At 38.1% G+C, this 19,339-nt stretch overlaps 2 protein-coding genes across 4 annotated transcripts in view; one reads left to right on the top strand and one right to left on the bottom strand.

Annotated features, from left to right (window-relative positions):
- The window catches only part of wwp2 (WW domain containing E3 ubiquitin protein ligase 2), a 63,108-nt gene extending 59,277 nt beyond the window's left edge, over positions 1-3,831 (top strand). For all 3 annotated transcript variants that reach the window (XM_042411746.1, XM_042411747.1, XM_042411748.1), the window contains 6 exons: positions 313-453; positions 571-691; positions 2,215-2,319; positions 2,499-2,595; positions 2,839-2,911; positions 3,613-3,831. In XM_042411746.1, the coding sequence (XP_042267680.1) occupies positions 313-453; positions 571-691; positions 2,215-2,319; positions 2,499-2,595; positions 2,839-2,911; positions 3,613-3,712 (637 nt within the window). In that variant the 3' untranslated portion in view covers positions 3,713-3,831. The remainder of the gene's footprint in view (positions 1-312; positions 454-570; positions 692-2,214; positions 2,320-2,498; positions 2,596-2,838; positions 2,912-3,612) is intronic.
- Positions 3,832-15,294: 11,463 nt separating this feature from the next.
- On the bottom strand, positions 15,295-19,318 carry LOC121897139 (dynactin subunit 1-like). The gene is made up of 5 exons (XM_042411455.1): positions 19,275-19,318; positions 18,733-18,804; positions 17,913-18,056; positions 17,335-17,495; positions 15,295-15,515 (listed from the first exon to the last, which is right to left on the bottom strand). The coding sequence occupies exons 3-5, from the start codon at positions 18,045-18,047 to the stop codon at positions 15,392-15,394; spliced, it is 420 nt and encodes a 139-aa protein (XP_042267389.1). The 5' UTR covers positions 18,048-18,056; positions 18,733-18,804; positions 19,275-19,318; the 3' UTR covers positions 15,295-15,391.
- Positions 19,319-19,339: the final 21 nt, after the last annotated feature.

Here is a 19,339-nt window from a genome sequence, read left to right as displayed (position 1 = left end):
TTCTTGTTTTTTACTAATGAGAGGAAACCAGGTCTTTTGGTCATAATTACATACTTACTGATTATTAATTACTAGCATAAAAAGGGAAAAATGGTTTGAAATTCAATCTTTCCAGAATATATTTTCACTGAACTTAGCAAACAGTCCAACAGTTTGTTCAGCATGTCTGTGAAGTTTTGAGGTTACATTTCTGAAGGGTTTAGATCAGTTACAGCCCTCAGAAACCTGAATATTTTAGTGGTTAGTTTGTGAGAACGAGCATATGTCAGTGTTGCCACAATAATATGTGTGTTTCTGTGTGTGTGTCCCCAGAGAGAACAACCTGGAGGAGTGTGGCGTGGAGCTGTATTTTGCACAGGACATGGAGATCCTCGGAAAGGTTTCCACTCACCAGCTGAAGGATGACGGAGAGAATGAGCTGGTCACTGAGGAGAACAAGGAGGAGTACATCAGGTAAGTTAACATCAGCGGTGATAGCCGAACAGAGAGAATGGAACTTGCAAACTTAATCAACAACGCGTGAACGATGGAGACGAAACCATGAAAACAAATCACTCTTTCTCCTCTCAGCCTGCTGACAGACTGGAGGTTCACCCGCGGGGTGGAGGAGCAGACCAAAGCCTTCCTGGACGGCTTCAACGAGGTGGTTCCTCTGGAGTGGCTTCGCTACTTTGACGAGAAGGAGCTGGAGGTGAGCGAGAGCTGATGAAGTTAAGGCTGTAAAATACATGAATGTTTCCTGAGTTTTGTTTTATTCCCATGTAATGACTTTGCACTGAATTTCCCCTCACATTTAACACGCAACAGTGAGAGTTAATGGGCTTCATTTCCAGTGTTTTTTTTCCATCATACTGGCAGAAATATCATACTTTATTTAATGAGAAAGAATCCTTTTTAGTCAGCTTTGTTTCCTTATTTTACTGGTTAAAATCACATCCAGATGGCATAAAAAATCTTATGCTTCTAGATTAGAAAATAAACTTAATTTTTATAGAACATTTCATACAAAAAGATGCAGTACAAAGTGCCTCATGAAAGATGAAAAATACACATAAAAAGACAGATGCAGCAAAAGGGAACATTAAAGACACATTGGAAAGGATTTCTAAAATCAAGATCAAATCAACAGTAAATATTCAGTATATAATGAATAATGTGGCTGATGTCTTTGAAAAGTTGCACATCTTCAAATCTACATGGAGACTGATCCATAGTCTGTGGTCACATGAAGAATCTCTAATCTTCAAGAGAGGAACAAGTCATGTGACAGAGTCATCGGAGCACAGGGATTTGTTAGGACTGAGGAGGTTTGTGTAGCTACTGTAGGACAAACATACAGAGCCAAAGGTTTGCAGAATTTGAACTTTGGAAAAATCTGCTCTTGGAGAGGAAGAGTTGAAAGCAATCTGTGTTGAGACCCAGCTGTGGTTTAGTTTGTAAAATGTTTTTCGTCCTGATTGATGAACATTTTGCTCTTTTCTCTTTGAGTCTTTCTGCAGCTGAGCTTTCATCCAAATAAATCTTAAATCTTAAATTTCCCAGAGGAAGCTCAGCGTTAGAGAGGCAGTGAATTCAATCAGTCTGGAATAGTGATGGGACCATTGTGTTGACACTGTCCTCTGCCTACTGATGAGTCACACCAGTGACTGTACTGTATATAAATATGGATGACACGTCTCCACTTCCTGCTGCTATGAGACAGCGTAGCCAAAATATCTCGTTTCCCGGAGCTGCCATCTAGCTTGTGTGACGTCATTTGCAGCCAGAGTCTACGCCGTAGAGTCAGGCAGCGGGATGACGGTCAGCCGTCCTGCTGCCTGACTGAGGTTTGAGAGTGGCTGTCACAGCTGTCAATCATGATGTCACACCCCCGTTTTATATCATCAAATAGCTAATTAAAAACAAACTTATGATAAGATAAAATAACAGAAACCATCTTTGGGAAAAATGTATTTGACATCAACTTTGATTGATTTTAGTTTAGTGGCTCATGCCCAGTCAGCTAACATAGAGGGGGCGGGACTTATGGCCTACACTGTAGACAGACACCAGGGGGCGATCAAGATGTTTTGGCTTCACTTTTGGAGAGACGTCACGTTGTACATATTTATTCATTTTACAGTCAAAGAGTCACACAAACAAATGTAAAGAATGAAGGACACACAGCTTCTGACTCGGATCTTAAATGTTGTTCTTGTGCTTTGCTCCTGTCAGCTGATGCTGTGTGGGATGCAGGAGATCGATTTGTCCGACTGGCAGAAGAACACCATCTACAGACACTACACCAAGAACAGCAAGCAGATCCACTGGTTCTGGCAGGTAAGATCACACTGTGGTTCAGTGAGCACGGGGCATGATGGGAAGTTACGGTACAGAGGCCACACACACACACACACACACACACACACACACACATATCCTGTGATAGAGTGTGTGTGTTTACGTGTGCACTGCATGCTGTGAGTGTGTTCAGTGTATGACATGTTGTGTTGCTGCAGGTGGTGAAGGAGATGGACAACGAGAAGAGAATCCGTCTTCTTCAGTTCGTAACAGGAACCTGTCGGCTGCCTGTCGGCGGCTTTGCTGAGCTCATCGGTACGCAACTCCACATCTTTCATTAATAAGTGTCTCTGTGATTTAGGGCATCCAAGAATATAAAATATGTAATCAATTAATTTGGTCGGTCAGTTTGAAATCATTTTTTCAAGTTTAAACCTGCAAGACGTCCAATTTCAGGTCTAATCTGTACATATTTAAGGCTGTTATTTAAATATGAAAATCTGCTTTTAAGACTAATATGCAGAAACATTCAAGCTATTATTTTTTGAACTCTTCCAGGAAGTAACGGTCCCCAGAAATTCTGCATAGACAAGGTGGGGAAGGAGACTTGGCTTCCAAGAAGCCACACATGGTAAGATACTACCTCATGTTATCATGGGAAACATTTGTTTGCATCATACACAGTTTTCTACTGTGGCATAACTGAATGTATTCATGTGAAAGCAGGTCTGTTTACTTTATGTAGCTTCATGAAATATAGAGGCATCAAACTTACTTATATATTTTGTTGACACTGCTTAAATGCAAAAACTTCACAGAACTCCTGAAAGGTTTTGCCAGATTTATTGATGTCGGGGTGAAAATGTCTGAATGCCTGATTCAGAAAGATGTGAACCACCATATACTTGGATCATCATACATGGAATACATAGAATTTGATCAGAATGTTTCATTAATATGAAGCATGTAGGGCATAAGTAGCATGTTATAATTCAAACATACACTCAAAAGTTTGATATGGATGAAATCATCATTTGAGACAGAATCAAACATCATTTCAAACATTTGAAAGGTGGACGACACAAGCTGGATCATATCTGCTAACATCAAACCATTACTGTATATTGTCTAGTACAATACTGCAGACACTACTGCTCTTAGTCAACACTGTTGCCAGTAAATTTGGAAATTCACCTCCAGCGTGTTTAAACCGCCAGCAGCAGGGTCACACAAATTGTGGTTCTAACAGCTGACAGGCCCGTGTTTTTTTTTCCACTCTGAATCTGAAGAGAAATAACTGAAAGTGACGTTGCGTTTGCTTCCTGCCTGCAGCTTCAATCGTCTGGATCTGCCGCCCTACAGAAGCTTGGAGCAGCTCCGAGAGAAACTCATGTTCGCCATCGAAGAGACGGAGGGATTCGGACAGGAGTGACGCAGGAAACAAGACAGCTAAAAGAGAACAGATAATTCAGTGGGATAGTTTTTGTTATTATTATTGATTTGCATTTGTTAATCACAGGGCTAATAAATCACCTGTCATCTAGCCCCTCACCTGGGGGAGGATCATGTTTGTGAACTGAATCACAGGATAAAGTCAGAGCTGGCAGATGGAGACACGAGAACACAGGAAGAGTGTGTATGCTTGCTTGTCTGTCAGTTTGTGTGTGTGTGTGCTCACGTCAACGCCATTGTGTATATGCATATAAATAGTGTGTATGTTTATGTGGGTTGGACAGGATGGTACATAGAGAGAATTATATGACTAGAGTCTCACTCCCCCCCCCCCCCCCCAACCCAAAACACCACCACACACACACACACACACACACACACACACAAACACCTCTACGCACATCTTAGCAATGCACCAAAACCAGACAACAAGATAGTTTTAATATCAGCAGCGACTCACAAATGCAGTATAACATATCTACCAGAGAGAAATACATTTTTTAACATTTTAAAGTGACGAGAGAGAGAGAGAGAGACGGGAGAGTGAGAGAAAGAGAGGGAGTGTGTGAGAGGAACTGAGTACGTGTGTGTGTGTGTGTGTGTGTGTGTGTGTGTGTGTGTGTGTGTGTGTGTGTGTGTGTGTGTGTGTGTGTGTGTGTGTGTGTGTGTGTGTGTGTGTGTGTGTGTGTGTGTGTGTACGAGAGACAGAGCTGTTATCATGAACTAGTGCGCCTCTGTTACAGAGGCTAGGGAGATGAGATGTGATTTTATTTTTTATTTTTCTGTTAATTGTGAAATTCGGCTTTTTTTCTCCTGTACATAGGTGAAATAAATGAGATTTGAAACTTGAACAGTTGTTGAGTTTTTTTTAGAGAGCAGGTGTTGAGAGCACAAACAGTACCAGTCAAAAGTTTGAACACACCTACTAATCCAAGGGTTTTTCTTTTATTTTAACTATTTTCTACATTATAGAACAATACTGAAGACATCAAAACTATGAAATAACACACGTGGAATTATGTAGTAAACAAAAAGTGTTAAACAAACCAAAATATCTTTAATATTTTAGGTTCCTCAAAGTAGCCACTGAGTCACCACAAACCATTTCACTCCTTAGCATTTCTGCTGGTGCACCCTGAAGACAGAACCCAGTTAACCCAGTTTACCAAACCACAGCATTAAATCAATCAGTAATAATAATCCAGTAATCTAGACTGGTGAGTAAAGGTGAGTTTTTTACTTTTGAAACTTTAAAGTACAGTTTGCAGATAATACTTTTGTATTTTTACCTGAACAACTGAATGTTTTGAAATGGAGTATTTTTACATTGAGGTATTATATATTTTTATTTTAAAGGAGAATTCCAACAATTTTCCACATCATTGTGTTTCCAGGTGTTGGGAGATGTTTGAAATCTGATTAAATGGCTCAAGTGATGTCACTTGAGTTAGTGACAGGTGGGACTGAAGAAAACAAGTTTGAAATATGACATCTCACCATGATATGAAGTACTGTGCAAAAGTTTTAGCCACTTTAGATGTTTAGATTCTTATACATAATGCAATACCAGCAGAAAGGCATCTGATTGGTCCCAAATTTATTCTGCAGCATGACAACAAGCTCAAACATCCAGTCAGAGTCATAAAGAACTATCTTCAACAACAAGAACAACAAGGAGTCCTGCAACAGATGGTTTCACTCCCACAGAGCCCTGATCTCAACATCACTGAGTAAGTCTGGGATCACATGAAGAGACAGAAGCAGCTGAGACGCAGAAGAACTGTGGCAACTTCTCCAAGATGCAGGAACAGCCGACCTGCCGAGTACCTGAAAAACTATGCGAGTGTACTGAGAAGAACTGCTGCTGTTTTAAAGGCAAAGCTGCTCACACCAAATACTGATTTCATATGGGGTGCTTCTGTTTACTGCACTTTGTATGAAGTTAATAAATAAATAAAAACTATTCATGGCATCATTTTTGAAAGCATCCTCACTTTACTTTAGTGCCTAAAACTTTTGCACAAATGTAGAGGTGCAGTTACATTTGGCTTCTCTGTGTGTAGAATAAATTAATACAATGTTATAATATTTATGCTTTTTTCATTTTCATTTATTTGTGAAGCCCAATATCACACACAGTCTCAGAGAGCTTTAAACAGGCCACATCAGTAAGTCTGAATGACTGAATGTGTCTTTTTCATCTAAGAGTTGAGCCACAGCTGCACTCTGTGTTTCATCACTGCTGACCTGCGGTGAGAGCAGGGACAGTCTCCGCCTGTCGTCCTGTACAGCTGACGTAATGAGCTCTGACAGACTTGTCACCTGGATCCTCTCACCAGCTCCAACATCACTTCCTCCATTCTGACCAATCAGGACCAAGGAGAAAAAGGAAGTGGACTAACCTTGGTGGTGGAGTTTGTAATACGGTGCAGTCCAGATGTGGCTGGGGACGGAGACCCAGCTGTAGGAGATGATAGTGGAGTTGGAGTCCATCACCACACCTGCACTGATGGAGTTTACTTTAGATTCTGCCACTTCATTTTTAAATTCTGATGATTAAATGATTCAACTCTATTTTTAAGTGTTTTTCATTGAAAACACAGATGTGAGCATCCTGATTTGATATGAGTCCAACATTATTTGAGGTTAACTCCATAAGTCCATATGAATCTCGACTCTGGCTCAGGATCAAAGTCGTGTTCTTTGTGACATTTTTTTTTTTTAATGTACAGTATCATTGAAAACTGAAATGTGTTTGTTTGATTGAAAGAATCTGAATTTACTCAGGACTCAAATCTAGTTCAGAGTTTAGTTTCTAGTTTAGATTTACAGACCAGACTGTGAGGAAGACCATGAAATGCAAAAAGCTCCAAACAGCTGGTTTGAATAGAGGCTTTAAGCTAAGTTTGAAACCAATAAGAAACATGTAATATGGACGAAAAGAACATTTTTAATTCTTAAGGATACCTTTAAATCATGTCACAAATGATCCACAGACATTTTCATTCAAACTCCTCATATGGTAGCACATTCATATAGAAATCCCACATCCCTATAAAAAAACATAATAAAATACATAATAAAACCATTTATATAATTTACATAATAGCCCCAAATGTCACTATTTGCAAACAAAGTTGCAATTTCACCTATAATTTTCTTAAAGTTCACAACATCGTCAACATTTGCTCCTGAATCAGTGTTAACTTGCAGGTTATATAAGAAGAACACAAGAGCTTAAAAGTTTGACTTTTGTACAGTTCATGAATGAATGGACAGTGTTTACATCTCTGTCTGCTGCAGCACATAATCAGCATGGACAATAAATGTCTGAAACACAAAATGATGAAGGACTTGAGGATTGTTGACAAATGTTACTCCATGGCTGTGAGACCTTCACTTTGCTCTATAATCTGCTCAGTCAAACAGGTAAGAAATGATGAAAAAGAAACGATTGTGAATGCAGACAGAGCTGTGCCAGGACCAGCAGGATTTTCCAGACATCGGCAGATTTTACGGTCTGGCCAGCAGGATCGTGATCATTGAAGATACAGATGTGCAACTAGCAGCTGCAGGGACAACAGTGGTGTCACATATTACAGTCTCTGAACACAACTGAGCAAAGCAGCAACTGAAGTCTCAGCAGTGTGAGGATGTGAACAGTAGATCCAGTGTGTGAATGTATGTTTATGTTATGTAAAGTTTTCTGATTCAGTTTCTTGAAAAAATGGAAGTTTAAACAAATCTTTTATCTATTAAATGTGACAAAGCAATAATGATGTTTATTGTTTTTCAGAATTGTACTATGATCAAATCAAGAAATGTCATTTTTCCACCTTACAGGTATATACTTGAAATTGATAATAAAAAGTATAACCTTAAATCTATAACACAATAAGATGGCAACAAACTATATTATTAATAGTGTGAATATCACATTTGTATTCTGCAGTTTAATGCAATGAATGATTTTCTAATGTTGAGAATACACACAGAGCGATGTGCCGACAGGTGGAAGCTTCAATACAAGTCAATCAAAAGGCTTACAATTCTTTTACTAATTACACCTGTGTCTTTTACAAAATATTGTATTTTGTATAAAAAAAAATTAAAAAGATGATTGATGTTTGTATCTTTTATATTTTGTATTCTAATTTCTATTTCTTTCATAGGGTCACATGACTGATTAATGGATTGTGTAGATACCAAAACAATCTCATATACCACCCATAGCCATATATGTTTAGAATAAAGCATGGTATATTACATAAATATGGACTTAATTTTATTAAATCATTTCTGAAATATTTTAATTAGTTTTTGTTTTGCTAAAAATATTTTTTTTACTTCCAGTTCTGCACAATATTTGTGAAAGACTTTGAGACAAACATGGTGGATATGAAGGAAAACTTCATGGTGAGAAGATCAAAGAAGCAAATCAAAGAAATTCTGCGATTGAAAATGTTTCCAGGAAAATCCCGGTCAGACCTTATTCGGGATACCAGTGCATACAAATACATTTTATATTGTTTTCACAACTTAATACTCTAAATGTTCTAAGCAGGTAATAAATATTTTAGGAATACAACAGCATCTCCTCACAGACTTTTCTATCAGCTTTACAGGATGGGAACTGAAAACATACAGTATACATTCAACATTTAAACACCCACAAACAGGGTAAATTACTAAAACAAAAGGTGTCATGCTTCACAAAATATGTCATATGATCAGCTTGCAGTAAAGTCTACACTGGAAAAACCTCATTTGAGCTGTAAAAGAGAACAGCAGAGCATCATAGAACCACTCACTGTAAAAATCTAACACCCTGTTTCTACATCCAACATCATCTTTAAGATTTACTGTATTGGGACTGAGAGGGCTGAGAGCTAAAACCTACAGGATTCATTACCTGAATTATTGTTGAATTTGACCATTGTTGTTTATATTGATTTTTAAAGATTATTTGTACTGTTCTTTTGTATTTCCCTTCTGACTGTGGAGTGTGTAAAATGCTTCTTTGATGTGCACCGATGACCACTGTAGATGGTACCAGCAGGTTTTCCTTCACTGCGGTCACCAGCTCTCTGACAGAGCAGACGCCTCCACAGCCGTGCAGAGTGTAAGCAGAGTACAGCAGGATCCACATGAACCTCTAACAGATGGAGACTGCACTGAGATCTGCATCTCTGACCAGTTTGGGCTCTGTCCAAAGAAGAAATGACAGCAGTTTGGAGCAAAACCAGTTTCCACTTTTGCGTAAGAGATGTATCCAATGAGCACAAAGAGACTCAGTGTTCTCATGATGGCCTTTACAGCAGCGGCTGCAGCCAAACAGCAGCACTTCGGTGTTTGCTAAATGGTGTGACAGATTTGACCAATAGAATCAATGTCTGCCAGTCAGCGTTTGACCTGCATGTTTGGAAGTGCACATCAAGGAGAGACGGGTCAAAATATGTTCTGGTGTTTGATGCTTTTCCAAAAGCTGCTTTACGTGTTCTGAAAAAGTCTCATGTTGATACAACTCAGTCATGAGACTGGAGGAGGAATATCTTCATTGTCCTAAATAAAAAATGTAGTAATAAACAAATCCAGGACACTCTTGTAGAGAATAATATTCCCCCAAAGCAAATGTTGTGGTCTTTTATTTATGGTGACTTGAATTGGAAAAAGGTTGATGGAGAATATCAGACAAACATTTTATTAACAATAAAATGAAATAGGTGTCATTTCATATTCGACATAGAATGTATCCTGTAAAGCTCGTCCTGAAAAGGTTTCAACTGAATATGAATTATTCTTGTGATTCCTGTGGTCTAAACAAAGAAACAATTTTTCACTTATTTTTCTATTGTACTTGTACCAAAATATTTTGGATTGATATGCAAAACTTTCTATCTAGAAGAACAGTCACACTTTATAGCAATGATATTTTAATTTACAAAAATGTTTGTTTAGTCAACTGTTTATATTTTTTTTGTCAAATTCCATATACATATAATGAAATGGACCAATAGAAAACTAAACTTTATCTTGTTTCAATTCATATTAACCTCTATTACAATTCTCTAGTCAAGCTGAAAAATAGAAAAGCAACAAAGACCCAAACAATATTTGAAACATATAAAATTACATATATATGTATATAATTAAATATATAATGTTAATTAATTCTGTGCTCCTTTTTTCCCTCCTAATGTGTATTATTTTCCTTTATTGAATGTACAAAGCTTCTTGTCCAATCCCTTTACTAAATTTTTTTTTGTATTTTTTTATGCCATAACAGAATTCTTTCCTCTTTTTGTTCTTTAAACTTATTTATATGTTACTGTTGTCAGTAAAGTTGAGAAAAAAAAGTATGACAAAAAGGAAGAGAAAGAGAGAGAGAGAGAGAGAGAGAGAGAGAGAGAGAGAGAGAGAGAGAGATTCCTCACACTATATATTTTGTCTTTAAAAGCCCTATTCTTGCTTTTCTGACAATATCAGTTACAGTTGTAGTGCAGTCAGTGCAGTGAATCATTGGTCAACATTGTCAATTTCAGCTTCACTAGGTGCTTGTTCTGACATGTTTTCTCTCATGTGTATTCATGACTTTTCTGCATTAGTTGCAGAATTTCTCCCCCAAAAGAGATGCAGGTAACCTGCTGTTGTCTTTAACTAAGGCCTTGGCCTCAGAGCCAGTATTACACTGAGCCTGTCTACTGCTCCACGTTAGTCTGGATGTGTCCAATGTGGAATTTATGAGACTAACTTTAATCTTTATAATAAAAAATAAGCATTTAGTGTGCTTGATCCTAATTGAAAATGAAAACCCATTTTACAATTTCTTTCTTAATCTTATTGTCAAGATTTTCAATCTTGACATTAACTAGTTACACAACAGCAACAACACAAGTATTGATGTTGGTGTGAATGTGTTTAATTTTGCAGGTATTTGTTCATAAACCAAAGTTCTGGATGAGGGCGCTAGTGACAATTTATTCTGAGAGAGACATCTGTACCAAATTTTACCCGAATCCATCCAATAGCTGCTGAGATAAAGGGATGGACTGACCAACAGACAGAGCATGACTAAAAACATGCTAATGTCAGCAGGCTGCTAGAAAACTATCTAGAAAGAGCTCCTAAGTGTCAGTCTGTTGTCAAAAGAACTGTCTGTTAACTTAAGGGTTTGCTGGTAGATGTTATAAGAGGATATAATCAAAATAAATCAATAAAAAACACATACTTTTGTTGGCACTATTTCATCAGCTATTGCAGGCTGAGAGAGGTAGAGTATATATGCCGACAATTTTCCACATCCAGAGGAAGAGGAGGGGTGGATGGAGGCATTAAACCAACAGTGGACTCTGCCACAGGAGACTGCTGTTCGTTTCCTGTTTCCAACCGCAAGTCGGGACAGTTTTTTAACAAGAGTGGGTCAAAACCCAGAGTATGGCTGGATCATGTATAAAATGTTTGAAGATATATGCTTAGATCTGTTTGTTTAAATGTAAAATAAGATGGTAACTTCTTTAAGAGTTTCATTAAATGAATGTAAATGACATGTTGTTCACTGCTGGAGAAAGTAGGATTGTTGAATATTAACAAGAAATCAAGTTCTTTAAGTAAAATTTCCTAACCAAAATATATTTTAAGATCCAACTGAAAATCAGCCCAAAACATTGTCACATTTACACACTGAATAAACATAATGTTCTAGCATTTCCACCATATAATTACAAAAAGAGCATTTGTCTTCTATATTAGAAATATATGTGATAAGCAACATGATACGCATACTGTATAATGCCCATTGACAGTGCATTAATTACAGAACTATGCTCACTTTGAGAGACAGGAACACTATATTTCTCTATAAAATCTTCACATGAATACAGAAGCCCTTCACAGTTAAATAGCCAAAAATCATTTCTCCAAAAATAAAGATTTGTTTTCTGTATGTGATATTGACATAATTCAATAAAAAAATATTTATGAGAATAGTGCTTATATAGAAGGGACCAACACATAGGAGCTTGCCTATTAAAGTTGGAGTTTGATTGGAAGTTTACTGACAGCATAAGGGCACATTAGTAAAAAATTAAGACCACCTACTTAATATTCCACTTGTTATCTTGATCTTTTAGAAATCTTTTGATCCAGTTAATTTTGATAATATGATTGAATGAGGGAAAGTCCAAAACGTTAAGACCTCCCTCTTAGTTAAAAAGCCTGTCTAAACAAGAGGTTAAATGTTTGGTGACATCAGGGGAGGAAAAGACATAAGAGGCTCTTGTTTTTGTATGATGGGCTGCTCAAGCGGCCCACATAGCAACCAGCCCTGGCTCCTGATGACCAGTCTGACTCTGCCCCGGGATGACGACGGATGTTGACGGGACAGTCATCTCAGGAGTCAGGCTGCTGGCAGCTGAGATGACCAGCTGGCCAGCAGCTCCTCACATCAAAACGTCAAAGCAATTCTCCAAATAGCAATATTTGGATAAACTGACCACATATTGGGAATCTAAATGGTTAATTTCTCACCTGAAAAAATATTAAAACTTCATAAAGTGACATATTAATAGTCCTACAGTGAAATTTACAACAGCTTTTGGCTCGGCTCTCAATCTCCGCCACCGCTGCCATTTGGTGCGAAATGCATTCTGGGATACTTGGCTGTCCCAAATCAGCCAGCTTCAACTGACCAATGGTGTAACTTCATCACTCAGTCAGTCAGTGACTCAGTGATGGCAGACATTTGGGATTGCAGGGCTGCCCCCGCTTTTGTGGTCCAGCCAAAAACTGTGACTATGATCATTCTCTAACCTTACCCCCCTGGTAATTATTGTAGCCAAAGTTAGGCAACAAAGGTTGCCTAACTTTAGGAAGTAGTAACTTTAACCCACACCACATGTTTTTCTAACATTACCAAATCATTTTAACTCATTTTAACGATGATCATTCCCCTAACCTAACCAAGTGTTGGACGGTCAATGTTAGGCTCAGTGAAGCCAGCTAACGAAAAGATATCCTGAATATGCTGAACTTGCTCGGTAGTACAGGCCCCACGGGCTTGTTTCAGGAAGCAGGTTAAAAAAACTCTGAGCTTAACCCTGAACTCTGAGTTGATGAACCCTGAAATGGGAAACTCAGAGTTTTCGGATCCAGAACAGCTGATCCGAGTTCAGTTCAATCCACTCTGAGTATGTTCACTCTGAGTTAAGTGTGTGTGTGTGATGAATGAAAAAAAGCCATCATCAGTGGAGCTCCAATACTAAGTCACCATGGCAACAGGTAAATAAAAGGTAGAGACTCCATTTTAATTCAGTGGACGTAGAGATGTTAATGCATGTGTATGTGGACAGTGTACATTTATCCTGAGTCAGTGCGGGAAAAGGGTCAATAAGTTGACACAATAAAGTTTTATTCAGTGTCGTCCATTAATTGATCATTTATCAGACTTACATTTCCTTAATGATGATAAAGTGGAATCTGACTGTGTATCAGGCTGCAGCTACATTACATTTTAACCCTTTCATGCATGAATTATGATAACCTCAGTCAGGATTTTTTTTCCTAAGTGTTTTCATTTCCCTTTAGGCATGAAAAAAAATATTTGAACTTCATTTTTTTTTTAAATATGCATTTTTCAAGGAGTTTTTCACATGTCCACTCAGGTGGACAGCATGCGTTTGAGTTTTCAACTTTAGGAATATGTATTTAACAAACCAATTAATAAAATTGTATATCATTTGAAAACTATAAAATAATATATATTTTCAAAGCAGTTAAACTAATGTTTTAACATATTTTAACATATTCTAATACTGTTCAATGCAATGCAAAACTATTGAACCTTGTTCCTAACTCCTCAGCCTCTTCCCTCTGTCTTACTGCATTTATTTGCACATGAGCTACAGATGACTTGAAATGCAGAAGATCCTTCTTTTCTAATCCAGACATTCTTTTGAGGTGCCAGGCATTCACTCAGCATCCTCAGCTCCCTCAGCATCTTCAGCATCCTTAGGATCCTCAACCCCCTCAGCCCCATCAACAATTTTAACAATTGTATTACTCCTTAGTTGTCACCTGATGTTACAATTTTATTTATTGATTTTATTTACCTGCAAAGGTCTACTACCATAGAAGGATTGGCAAGATATTCCTGAGCTGCTGAGCGTTGCATTCAGTGATGCTGCTCAATCCTGCTCATTCAGAAATATTAACATAGTACCCGCAGGAAACTTCTGTGTTAGGGACAGCAAAAAGTCATATTCAACCAAGTGAAATGTCAACGATAGCCTGTAAAATACAACAGAATAAGAAGATGTAGAAACACTACAAATAATTTCCACATATTAAAAGTAGGCTAAGACTTAAAATACATGTAGGAATTATTATATATGACTTAAGTATAGAGTGCTTTGCTATTTAGTTGGATGATGAAGAAACCATTCTGAATATGTCACATAAAAAATCTTAAAAGTAATGCCAGATTGTTTCTGCTGCCGAAGCAAAGAATGGAAAAGTAGTTAATGACTGATGAGGTCGATCTGACCCAAATGTTGCATTTATAATCCTGGGAGCCAATTAACAGTGTGTGGATTATTTTTCTAATAAAAGACAATCTTTCGTTTTTATTTTCTATTATCAAAATCACACAGGTGTCTCATGTTATTCTGAGCTGCAGTGATGGAATCAGAGTGTAAAATCATCCACAATGTCAGCTGTCACTCCGGGATAAAATAAACTGCACAATTAAAATGAAGCTAAAATCATCATTATGTGTTTAGTGTCATAAATGATCTCTCTGTTTGTTAGAAGCTCTGTTTTAAAACCAGTGGAAATAGACAACTTGGAACAATAACAAGGTTTCCACTGACCTATAAAAATATATATTGCTCTTTTTTATTTGTCACTTTATTGTAACTCAGGACTTCTGTCCATGTCATGATCCTGTAGGAATGACGACTCTTTTTCCAGTGATCTGATTGGTCAGTGGCCGGAGTGTTGGCAGGTTGTGATCCAATCCTCTGAAGTTAACCTGCCCAGGTTAGCTGTTCAGCATAAGTTACAATGGTGATGTACCCCAGTAAGAAGTGAACCACTGTTGTAACCCTGAAAACCCAGAGTTAAACTACCTCACTAACCCCAAATCCTGCTTGGCCTCAAATGTCACTCCAAATCAAGTTACACTCGCAGCTGTGGAGGGCACTTCTAATGAAGGTGGAGGGTATAAATGGATAGCCAAATTATGGGACACCCTTGCCATTCTACTGGAACAAGGAAACAGCCATCACCACGGCAACAGATAGACATCATGCTTGCACGGCTGTTATGCTCTCGGAGTCTCTCATGTAGGCCATGTTGGTTCCTGGCATTCTGCGATAAATATTCTTGCAGAACTGTCGGATGTCCCTGCAGGTCCGTCAACAGCACGTCCAGATTGGCCTTCTCCTGAACTGCATGCAGGAATGCCCACAGACAGCCAACCTCCGCAGCCATACAGTCCAACGCACTCTGAGTAAACGTCACATGAACACAACAGAGGACGGTTTACAAGTGAAGCTGCCTCTTTTTAGTGCATCTAAATACAGTTGCAATATTTATAACCATATTAACACAAGCTGATTCAGATCAAAAGAAAGAAGAAAACATCCCAACTGGAAGTCTGCAATCAAGAAATGTGGTTTTTCATCGTCAACAGATTTATCGCAGATGTATGTTTGTACTCTGATGTGATCAGCAAGCTGCATGTTGCAGTCCTCATTCTGATCTGCCAGATGGATACCGTACAAGTGCTGAAAAGACAGACATGTTGAAATAACAGTGTGATTACCTCAATATGAACTCACTTACAGTTTGTCATCACAATGTGCAATGTTTACACTCACTTGCCAGTTTATTAGGTACACCTAGATCAAACTAATGCAGTATAATACAGCCTATTTATATGAACTGGTGTAGACAAAATATAAGAAACATCTCTAGATGTAACCCAATACAGTTCAACAGTACCACAAACTACACCCCCCAAATGACCATAAAATACCTCACCAAAGCAGATTAAATAAAAACCTAAACCTAAATTATAACACTCATGAAGGTGGGATTTATTGCAGGGTTGTGTTAAGTTGCTGATCTTCTTATAGACGTCCACACTGCACTGAATCTAGTAGGTGATTTGAAGTAGGATGAGGGGGGTTGCTATCTCCCTTGTTAGCAAAATGACCAAAATGCATCCCCTTTGTTAACCTGCCATCCCCCCTCTCCATCACCAAGTAGCAGACAGAGTGCAGGGGCAGAGGGGTTGTTAAGTTGAATATGTTAGTCTAGTCTGCCGGACTCACTGATCCTTTATCTGACTGAGGTTTGTGCAAGTTAGAATCTATGGCCTCGACCATGGCTCTGAAATATCAGTAGCCTAACTGTGCTGTGTATTGATAAATCCATGGCACTGTCCGTGGTGCTGAAGTAGCAAACGGATTTGTAATTGGACCTGTTTCTCTCAGTCCTGCCCTTCTTTCAGATTCGTCTTGGATCTATAATATTCTCTAAACAATATACTATAAATAGTCAATGCTATACTATATTGTAGCCTATGTACTCTATGGAGTAGTGTCACCTTCATAATCAAGTGACAAGTAGCAACATAGTCATGGAGGAGTGAGAGGATCATCGAGACACACTGCTGCCTATATTATATTCCTATAATATTCCTCTAATATTTCTATGATTATTCAGTAGCATCTGTGCTGCTGAAAATACACCGTCAGACCAAGCCACCTCTGTAGCAAAATATTTTAGGGGAGACATGACTACAGATATAGTTTTTACTGTAGATGTTTGGTGTAACCTGGGAGTGGAGCAGGTAATGTAACTGACTGTAAATTAACCTGCACTGACCACACTGCGTTCAGCTGCTACAGTTAGATAATTCAAGGTAAAGTTTATAACATCAAAACAATGGTGTGTTTTGAAAAATAAGCATTATTAAAATGCTTAATGTCTACATCAAGTCAAAGAATAGGCCTACAAAAATATGTATTTGGCCTAATAGCAGTTCTATTCAATCAAAATTATAATTGCAATTATAATCAAGAATTAGGCTACGCCTATATAATAATGCTGCAGTCCTTGGGCCATCCCCCCTGTTGAAAATTAACAAATAACCTACTGACTGAGGCAGAGCTCTGACACACAAACACACACAAAATGAGACTTGTTTGAATTTAACTATACACTACTTATCAACATGAGTTACATGAGGGAAAGTGTCTTGGAATACTATATTCAACTGAGCTAAATGCCTTACAACTTTAAAAGTAAACAAAATTTACTTTTTCTTTCTTTTTCTATTCTGGATGAGTCCACAGAGTGTAACTCTGTAAAAATGAATCATTTTGTTTTACAGTAACTCACAGAATCATACAAATTGTAGAGGAGATGGGTCTTCATAACAAGAGAAGAATGAAGCATAAACATATATAGAGGCATAATGTACAAGATAAAATGCAAAAGTACAAATTAAGCAGAGAAGAACACTTCACGCCATTTTTTGGTGCTCAAACTCTCTCTCCTGCTGTACATCTTTGATTTAGGGGTTGCTGTGAAACATACTGTTCATATTTGTGGAGAGTGGCCTGCAGGAGACTGAGCGAGTAGACGAGGCCGCCTGCGAAGCTTAGCTGCTCCCTGACGGCTCCCCTCAGCCCCGTTCTCTCCACACATTTCTCCTTCAGATCAAACTTCTCCTGGGCCTGTTTGCTGATCAGCTCAGCCTACAGACACACACATATACACAAAAAACACTGACTGTAAAAATACACCAAATTCTTCCTTCCTATTGAGCTGCAGCCACCTCTCAAAAGTCTCAAAGCTTAAAAAACCTTGGCATCTTCTCCTTTGTGATGCATTTCAGTGTTTTTATTTTTCAGACAAATCAGGGGAACAGTAGCTTTTACTTGGACTCACTTCAATAGTTTGTTTCACAAAAAAGATTGAGGCACAGACAACCATTCATAAAAGCTAAAAATCACACAAACATCTTTTGCCTTAACTATGCAAAAATCCACATGATTGTTTTGAATCCATCTCCATGTCATCCCTCCTCTTCATCTATGTCCTATCAGTCTGTCTCACCGCATTCCATCTGTTTGTGGAAATGTGATTTTTAGAGTACACTGTGTGGTGTTTACCTTGCAGATAAGTCTGGGTATGAGCAGGATGCATTTGTGGTCTCCGCCGCAACGGAGGAAGGACCCCGACATGAAAGAGGTCAGGAGAGAAACGTGTCTGTTGGCCCGACCCACCTCCATCTTACTCAGCTCCATCTTGATGGCCTAGACACACACAGAGAACAAAAACACAAAAGCTGATAGATCATGTAACTTAGAAGTTCTGTTGTCATACAACGAAGAAAGCGAAAACCACGAGTAATAAAAAGGGACATTCAGGATGACAGTGAGTAACATTATTATGTTATCACACTGCTCAGAACTTATTATTCAGACTAAAAAGCTCCTGACCTTGGCATAGGCCTTCGTCTCAGCCATAGCCAGGATTTTAGAGCACATGGATGACAACTGGACTAGAATCCAACACAAGATAAGTAACAAATATGGCCAACTTTGAAATGACTCTTTTTCTGTTCAGGTTCTTATTGCATTGAAATCACTTTAACTGTCAAACACATTGAGCAGAGGAGCACAACTGCAGTATCTTCTTTAAGTTTTGCACTAAACTACCTGACAAATGTTCTATCACTCATTGCTCAAGTTCATCCAAACAATAAGCCATAATCTAAAAGTTATACACAACATGACAGTGAAAAATTAGTGTATAAAATATAGTAGAACAACAGGAGAAGCTTTAGCTTAATAAAGATATATGACTGTAACAGCCAGGAAACCTGAATCAAACCACAACAAAATGCAAGATAAAAAAAGATATGTTAAAAAATTTGAATTGATTTAAATAATAAAATATGTCAAGTTATTAGTACTGAAGGCAATTTACCTGAATACATAGCTGACTCACAGACAGCAGTCTGGAAAAGTACGGATTCTTCTGAGGGTGCTGCAGCACCTCCTAATGGCAGAGGATATGACTCTAAAGGGAACATATGGAAAATGGATTTTGCCTAGTCTTTGTATGGATTTAGCAGACTGATTGGCAGACTGGCTGATAATTAATTTGAAATAGCCAAGCCTATCATTCATAGTATTGATCAATCTTGCTTCGAGAGATAGGCTAAATAACCAGAGCATCCCTTCCTTCTTATTATTGCCATTTTATATTCTTCTTAAATTTTCTAAGAGGATCTAAGACCGTTAGACAGTAACTATACCACAGGACAACATACAGTACTATATACAGTACTACATACCATATTACATATAGGACTACATACAGTACTGCATAAAGGACTATAAACAGCACTTCATAACATACCACATACAGGACTACATGCAGTACTGCATACAGTACTTCATACAGTACTGCATACAGCACTATATATAGGACTGCATACAGTACTGCATACCGTACTATATACATACTGCGCAATAAGGTCCAGACTTTTATTGTGAAAGTACAGCACTACTTCTCCCGCTCCGGAAGTGGC

This window comes from Thunnus maccoyii, chromosome 5, assembly GCF_910596095.1.
Source record: "Thunnus maccoyii chromosome 5, fThuMac1.1, whole genome shotgun sequence".
NCBI classification, from domain to species: Eukaryota; Metazoa; Chordata; class Actinopteri; order Scombriformes; family Scombridae; genus Thunnus; species Thunnus maccoyii.
The sequence above is the reverse complement of the archived record's forward strand: the minus strand, read 5'-3'. Positions and strand labels throughout refer to the sequence as shown.

Excerpts from the sequence above, each read along its gene's own strand:
- LOC121897139 (XM_042411455.1), bottom strand. The coding sequence starts at position 18,047 with ATGGAGCTGAGTAAGATGGAGGTGGGTCGGGCCAACAGACACGTTTCT. Across the intron at positions 17,496-17,912 it reads TACCCAGACTTATCTGCAAG|GCTGAGCTGATCAGCAAACA; the intron begins GTAAACACCACA and ends GTGTGTCTGTAG. Across the intron at positions 15,516-17,334 it reads ACTCTCCACAAATATGAACA|CACTTGTACGGTATCCATCT; the intron begins GTATGTTTCACA and ends CTGTCTTTTCAG.